The sequence below is a fragment of the Frankliniella occidentalis genome, unplaced genomic scaffold (genome assembly GCF_000697945.3).
Source record: "Frankliniella occidentalis isolate FOCC.00 unplaced genomic scaffold, Focc_3.1 Scaffold243, whole genome shotgun sequence".
Classification (NCBI taxonomy): Eukaryota; Metazoa; Arthropoda; class Insecta; order Thysanoptera; family Thripidae; genus Frankliniella; species Frankliniella occidentalis.
The window spans coordinates 162,591-169,823 of NW_026267369.1; the positions used below are offsets into that span (position 1 = coordinate 162,591).

The window sequence follows — 7,233 nt, forward strand, 5'->3', positions numbered from 1 at the left end:
TGGAGAGCAACAAGACGCTCACGAGCTGCTCATCAAATTCCTATGTGTTCTAGGAAAGCAGGTTTCCTCCACTGAAGAGCTTAGCTCCATCTTTGAGGGAGTTCTAGACAGAAGAGGTAAGCAAAGACATATAGGTTGATTTTATTTTTTACCCTCATCCCCCATGGTTGTTATGCATACATGTGAGCAAACAAGGGTTAACATTTACAATATTCCTGTTATGTCAATTTTAAAGATAGGTGTTCAGACTGTGACAAAATAAGAGAGAGCATCTCACCCCTCCAGTTTCTTTTTGTTAATCTTCATGATACCATGACTTCTGTGGCCCAAGCCATTAATCAGCAGCTACAGCTGGAAGAGGAGATCTTAGCCCTATGTAGTTTCTGTCAGAGACATACCACATTAGTAAGAAAAGAAACGATCAAAGACTATCCAAAGTCCCTGATTGTAGTGTTAGCAAGGTAGTGTGATTTCAGTTCAGACTCCCTCTGTTACATGTTCATACTTAACTGTGCTAATATTCTATTTTGAATTGTTTCTCGCTTTTGAACATGCATTCTATATTTTGCTAGATTTAATTTTGAGAACGGGGAAGGTGTCAAACTATCTTCAAATCTGAAAGTAGATTGCTCACTTAGAGTGGGAAAAGCTGCATACAAATTCCAGAGTGCAGTTTCTCATATTGGTCCAACAATTAGATCTGGCCATTACGTTGCTGTGGCACAGTGCCCAGACGGATCCTTTACCAGCTTTGATGACACTGAAGTGAATCATTTTAATTATTTTCCTTGCTAGATATCTTTGCCAATAAGTTTAATTTCCTGTTATTGATTTTTGTTTCTTTTCTTTTGTGCAGGTGTTTTCCAATGCATCTCTAGATGAATTATTGCACTTAAGAAAAGGCTTATACATAGCTATCTATGAATTGGAAGGCTTCACAACGGTAATGTTTGGTTTGCCAATATAGTTAGACATCACATTTTCCTTTTGAATTTTTTTTCCAATTTCTCCCGTTCTTCTTCTTTTTTATTCCCTCTCCCCTAGGAAACAAATATCCCTGACTTATTGTGTGGTGATGGAGCAGCGATACCTCACAATAACAGCCCACCACTTCCAGACATTCTGTCAGATCTCGATACAATGCCTTCAGCAGCTATGCCTGTTAAACCACCTGTAAGACCCTGTATTGTTTGAACTTAATACTACTTTAAACTATTAAACAGATGATAGAAGTATACTTATCATCTTTGTCTGATTCTGGTTAATTTAGGAAAAGCCGAACAGCAGCTTTTACACTTTTCAATCTATAAGAAACTCTTGTTGTAGTTCAACAAAGTTAAAAAATAATCATTTTGATGTTGGTTTATCAAATGTTGACAATATCCCTCTCTTTGTAAATGCTGTTCTCCAGGTAACTTAGTGAGCTTATATTCTTTTTTCAAATTCATCATTACAAGTGTTGCTGAAATTGTTTCTTTGAAAAACAAATGTAGATGCTTTTTCATGCTCCACATTTTGTGGAGTATCTTTTAGAGGATACTGAGCACAGGCATACTTGTAAATTATTCCTGCACTGTTTAACATGTGGTTTTTTCCGGCTGATGTCCACTATGAGAGAGGCTAAAATTGGTCATCCAACATTGCACCTTCATGAACTATTCAGTATGTATACTAACTGTTAATTTCACAAATCATGATCACATTTTATTTTAATTATTGAATAATGCTTTTATCTTCCAGTGGGAAAGTATCAGGACTCTTTAGATTTCCTGCATGGAATCCTCCAAACTCTTTCTGTGGAGCACATACTCCGAAAAAATCATAAGTATGTTGTGACGCTATTCATTTGTTGTATGCATTTGTCAGCCACAATATTTAATACTTTTGTTTTATTTGAACTCCATAGGAACATTACTTTTGATGTAATTTGTCAGTCCCCAATCAACCATATGTTTCAGGGTGTCAAAAGATGTACAGGTATTTGTTTATACTTGGTTCTAGATCAAATAAATATGAAACGTTGATTTGCATTATTCTAACTATGTGTTTTTGTTGCAGTTTCCTGTCCGTGTGGAGTCAAAATAAAAAGTGGAGACATACCATTTTACTTTGTTTCTGTGCCTGATTTGACAGCTGTTGCAGATGAGTTGTGGAAAGAAGAAACAATCCCCTGTCCTAGCTGTGCTGTTCAGCATTCTACTTGGAGGACCACCTCGGTGGATATGCCCCCATACCTTCTAATTTCCTGGAAAAATAAGTGAGCATAATTAAAAATGCTATTTATTTTTAAGCTGTGCCTTTTTTAAGTGTGCAGCAGTATCTAGTTTTGTTTTCAATTATGTTCTAGTACCAAAGAATCTGTATTATTGGGTATCAGCAGTCTAACTGTCCACCATCACAAGTATGAGTTACTCTCCTGTATTGCTGAATCAGATAGAAGTTCTCCTCAAATAACAACTGTGTGCCCAGACGGTTCTCTTCGGGTGTTTGAGGATACAAAGGTAAGATATAGTAATAGATTTATTGATTCCACATTAACATTGTTAAAATTCTTTGGTTAAAGTTTTATAAAAAAATAATCACAGTACACACATTTTCATTAAGTGTGGAAAAACTAAACAATTATTCATTGGTCTCTAGATTCGCTTGACATCATATGGAAATTTTTTGATTTCTTCTGAACTTAAACAAGCAGACTTATTACTGTTGTATAAGCAAAATTCAAGTAACGTATGTAAACTCATGTGAATTTTATGAGAATCTTTAGTTAAACTAGATTCATATACAGTATGTTTCTTTCTTAGCCCGGCACATTGGATAAAAGCGTTTCAAGAAAGGGAAGACCCCCAGGGCCAACAAGGAAAATTATAAGTCTTCAATCTGAGGTAAGTTTAACACATATTTATCTAATCAAGCTGTAGTGGTGACAGTTTTCTTGGAGTTTTCATCACTATATAGTCAACCACTAGAACTGTCCTGTAAAATGTCATTAGACTCTCTCGAAGTTCATCCCATCTATTCTTGTCAAAAGGGACTCTTGCAGTAACTTCACCTTTTGGTGACCAAACAAAAAAATCACAAGATGCTAGACCGGCCAGACCCATCATAACTTGAACCTGGTCATAATATTGATGAGTTCTTTTTAAGGTGATTTCACCATTGTTAATAGTCAGACAAAATCTACTAAGTTGATCTTTGGACAGCACTGTTTCAAATTTATTTGGATCATGATTTCTTAACATGTAAGGACATTTGATTTCCAACAATTTCATTGGTTCGTAATCAGATGTTACAAATCCATCAGGGCTTCCAGCAATTCCAATGCAGTCCTTGTTTGTTATAAGACCTACTGCAACTACCTTTACTGATTTATCTTTTTCTTTCTTCAAAAGCTCATACTTTTTGCGAGCGTTTTCTTCATTTGTCTGCCCATACAACATGGCATTAGTCTTACAACCAGCTTCAATTTGCCACAAATGCCGCCTTAAAAAATCCTTTCTGGTCACTGAGCTCATGTTATCAATTTGTCTAGCACAAGATGATGTAGGAAACCATCTCCGCCAAGCCAGCCATGAGTCACTCTTGCCTTGCAGGGTAGTGTCAGGAAATTCTATGACAATCTTGTTGTGTTTTAATGGAAGTGCCAAAACTGTACCTTGCATCTCTTTTATAAAGTCATCCCTGCACCTCCTGAAGCATTTAAAATCATCATCAGTAAAAGATGGTTCTTCATATTTAATACTCATCAAAAGAGACCATTGACACTCTGGATCTCTCCCACTGAGAGATGCTAAAAAGTCATTGATTCTACTTCTTGGGACGGTTTGTTCTGCAGTGGGTCGGGGGTCAAAATTAGCACGTCGCTGAACATCCACTTGGAAAGAGTCATATTTTTTCTGAAGCACTTGTCCAGGATCTCGCACCAGTGATCCTCGATTCCAGACACAGGGCATGGAAGTGCAAGTTATAGCTGCGGACAAAAGATGTTGAAAATTAGGTAATGTTTTAAACAGTTGAATAATTTTGTTTCAGGATACATCTGATATTGATAATGATTTATTAGACACAAACGACATTGATGACTCTGAGGATGACTCAAAGAAAATGAAATCGAAGAGTACCCAAACAGATGTGAGTACTAGCCCTGATAAAATGTAGTATTATTCTTGAATGTTAGATTGTGATTGTTTTCTTAAATCAAAACTTGTTTATAGAAACCAATATTGGAAGATGTAGGAGTCCAAGCAAATTTTGTCACATATGACAGGTGCTCATTACGTAAAGACTTTGAGTTTTTCACTGGACTATCATCTGAGAATTTTGAAGCATTGTATGCGTTGATAGGAGGGGAAAATATTATGTCCAGACTAAAGTATGAGTACAAGCAAACTACTCCCACAAAAGTGAAGGACGAGGAGCATCTAAAAGTTGGATATAAGGACCGCCTGCTGATGTTTCTTTTACGCCTACGAAGAGGCTATCCTCTTGTAGACCTAGGTGTTCTTTTTGGAATTGGTAAATCGCATGCAGGAAATATCTGCTATACAATGACTAACTTACTCTACTTCACGCTAAAAAATATTGAAGCAGATTGCTTTCCATCTGCTGCGGAACAGAGGCTAAATAAACCAATGCAAATGTGGCCCTTTAAACGACTCAGAATAATTTTGGATGGTGTGGAATTTCGAATTGAGAGCCCCAGTAACTTTCAGATGCAAGGTAACACATATTCCCAGTATAAGTCTGATAATACTGTCAGAGTTATCATAGGAATCTCCTGCTCTGGGGGGACTGTTTATGTGAGCCCTGCTTGCGAAGGAGCTTTGACTGAAAAAGAAGCAGTTTTAACAAGTGGACTTTTGTCTCGTTTAAATAAGAAAGATCAAGTTATGACAGACAGAGGATTTGAAATTACTTCAGAACTGCAAGCCATTGGTGTGGAGCATATAAAGCCACCTAGCTTGGGAGAGCGCCCATGCCTCACAGCAGAAGAAGAGGTGCTGACCAAAGCAATAGCTAGTGTAAGAATATATAGTGAGCACGCTATTGCTGATATAAAAGACAATCGTTTGCTGCGGGGCACTATACCTCTAAAACTCTATGCCTCTCTTCCTTATTTGGTGTATATTGCTGCTTATCTTAGAAACTTTTCCCCTCCAAGAATAATAACTAAATGCTTCAAACATTCGACAAACCCTGAATCATCAGAGCCACCTACTCCCAACTCTCCTTCACTTCAACAGTAAACCCTGCGAAGGAGGGATTTGTTTCTCAAAAGTAAATGAAATTTTGTGAAAGCTAGCAAAGCTGATTAAAAAAATACAATAGGAAAAATATTATGATAATGAATTGTTTTGTGCTGATATTAACTCCTGATCAAAACCATTATTTGAATTGTAAAAATGTACTTTTTGTCAAAATGTTAAAAACAATATATTTTATGTTACTAAAATCTGCAATGTAACAAGTGAGATGTGTTATTTACCTTTGTGACCATTTATTCTGATGTGTGTAAGAATGAACATCAGCAGTGCGCTGACATGCGAGCATCTTCCTAATGCATGTTGGGGGCAAACATCACACTGACCATGATGAACATTTCCAGATATATCAGAAATTGCAATGCGAACTTCATATGCTTTCTTAGCCATTGAAGCTCTCACTTCTGCTTTAATAAAATGTATGCCTCCCTGCACAATGTCTCTCACATTTCGAACCCATCCACTTTTGACAAACATCAGTCCACGTCTCATAGGTTTGTTCTTTTTTATATGTGATTCTTCACATACATTTACAGCACTTTGACCATCAAAATTCATAGCTTCATCATCAGAAGTATCTTGGTTTGAATCACATAAATCAAGGAGAGAAGGCATAGACTCGACAGTGTAATGGTAAATGCTGCCAAAATTAAACGATGTGGGCAAGTCTTTAGAAGGAAATACATCCCACTCTCCTGATGGAAAGGTAACTTGTAGCCCAACCGTTTGAGAAGTCTGGAAAATACATAGGAAAACTAAGAAAAACTAAATTTTTGAGTGTAATTTAGAACAAAACAGAGGCAACAGTAGCAACTTTGGTTGATTAAACTTGTAAAAAAATAACAGGGACTTACAAAGTTGGCTAATTGCATGGATTCCCTTTTCAACTGGTACCATTTCCCCCCATCAGTTTTTGGGTCAATAATATTTTCTCTGCCCATTGCAATACAATTTTTTACCCTGGAGAAAAAAATAATGATCATGCAATGTGATTGTGGTAACACAATATGTACCTGGGTTAAAAGTCAAAACAATACAAACCTCAAAAGAAGTTCTTCTTTTTTCCCATATGCTGGCAGGTTTCTGCATTGCAGCCAGCGGCTCAGTTCCCCCACATTATTCTTTTCAAGAATAGATTTAGGAAGTATGGCACCAGGCACCTCTCCAGGAGTGAGAAACACTGGCCTAAACTTTATGACAGGAAGCTGCTGAAAAAAGATTGGGTTACTCAAATATCAGACAAATTGAAGATTTTTTTTTTTCAAACTGATTATCTATAAGAGCCGAAACCTTAATAAAAAATACCTGCTTGGACAAAGCGTTATCACAAGGAATCAAAACCTACAAACGACACACACATAAATATTAATAATAAAACAAGGGCAGAGTTATTCCATACCATAAGAAAACAAGCAGTCTTACAGGTGGTTTAACAAGCATAGCTGCTGAAGGCATTGTATCGAGATCTGACAGAATGTCTGGAAGTGGTGGGCTGTTATTGTGAGGTATCGCTGCTCCATCACCACACAATAAGTCAGGGATATTTGTTTCCTAGGGGAGAGGGAATAAAAAAGAAGAAGAACGGGAGAAATTGGAAAAAAAATTCAAAAGGAAAATGTGATGTCTAACTATATTGGCAAACCAAACATTACCGTTGTGAAGCCTTCCAATTCATAGATAGCTATGTATAAGCCTTTTCTTAAGTGCAATAATTCATCTAGAGATGCATTGGAAAACACCTGCACAAAAGAAAAGAAACAAAAATCAATAACAGGAAATTAAACTTATTGGCAAAGATATCTAGCAAGAAAAATAATGAAAATGATTCACTTCAGTGTCATCAAAGCTGGTAAAGGATCCGTCTGGGCACTGTGCCACAGCAACGTAATGGCCAGATCTAATTGTTGGACCAATATGAGAAACTGCACTCTGGAATTTGTATGCAGCTTTTCCCACTCTAAGTGAGCAATCT

The 7,233-nt window shown here is 36.8% G+C and overlaps 2 protein-coding genes across 2 annotated transcripts; one reads left to right on the forward strand and one right to left on the reverse strand.

Annotated features, from left to right (window-relative positions):
* Positions 1 to 845: 845 nt before the first annotated feature.
* LOC127750715 (uncharacterized) lies at positions 846 to 5,413 on the forward strand. Its single transcript, XM_052273071.1, has 12 exons — positions 846 to 943; positions 1,045 to 1,173; positions 1,271 to 1,411; positions 1,494 to 1,662; positions 1,741 to 1,825; positions 1,907 to 1,977; positions 2,059 to 2,257; positions 2,348 to 2,501; positions 2,641 to 2,730; positions 2,805 to 2,885; positions 4,033 to 4,131; positions 4,215 to 5,413. The coding sequence occupies exons 2-12, from the start codon at positions 1,141 to 1,143 to the stop codon at positions 5,244 to 5,246; spliced, it is 2,154 nt and encodes a 717-aa protein (XP_052129031.1). The 5' UTR covers positions 846 to 943; positions 1,045 to 1,140; the 3' UTR covers positions 5,247 to 5,413.
* A 64-nt stretch (positions 5,414 to 5,477) lies between these two features.
* LOC127750716 (uncharacterized) lies at positions 5,478 to 6,244 on the reverse strand. Its single transcript, XM_052273072.1, has 2 exons — positions 6,116 to 6,244; positions 5,478 to 5,996 (listed from the first exon to the last, which is right to left on the reverse strand). Exons 1-2 carry the CDS (start codon positions 6,242 to 6,244, stop codon positions 5,478 to 5,480), a joined length of 648 nt encoding a protein of 215 aa, XP_052129032.1.
* Positions 6,245 to 7,233: the final 989 nt, after the last annotated feature.

Bases quoted from the DNA above. Each gene is read 5' to 3' on its own strand.
- LOC127750715 (XM_052273071.1), top strand. From the start codon at position 1,141: ATGCCTTCAGCAGCTATGCCTGTTAAACCACCT. The intron at 1,663-1,740 runs GTATGTATACTA...TTTATCTTCCAG, and splicing joins GCACCTTCATGAACTATTCA to TGGGAAAGTATCAGGACTCT. The intron at 2,258-2,347 runs GTGAGCATAATT...ATTATGTTCTAG, and splicing joins CTAATTTCCTGGAAAAATAA to TACCAAAGAATCTGTATTAT.
- LOC127750716 (XM_052273072.1), bottom strand. From the start codon at position 6,244: ATGATCATTATTTTTTTCTCCAGGGTAAAAAATTGTATTGCAATGGGC. The intron at 5,997-6,115 runs GTAAGTCCCTGT...TGTATTTTCCAG, and splicing joins CCATGCAATTAGCCAACTTT to ACTTCTCAAACGGTTGGGCT.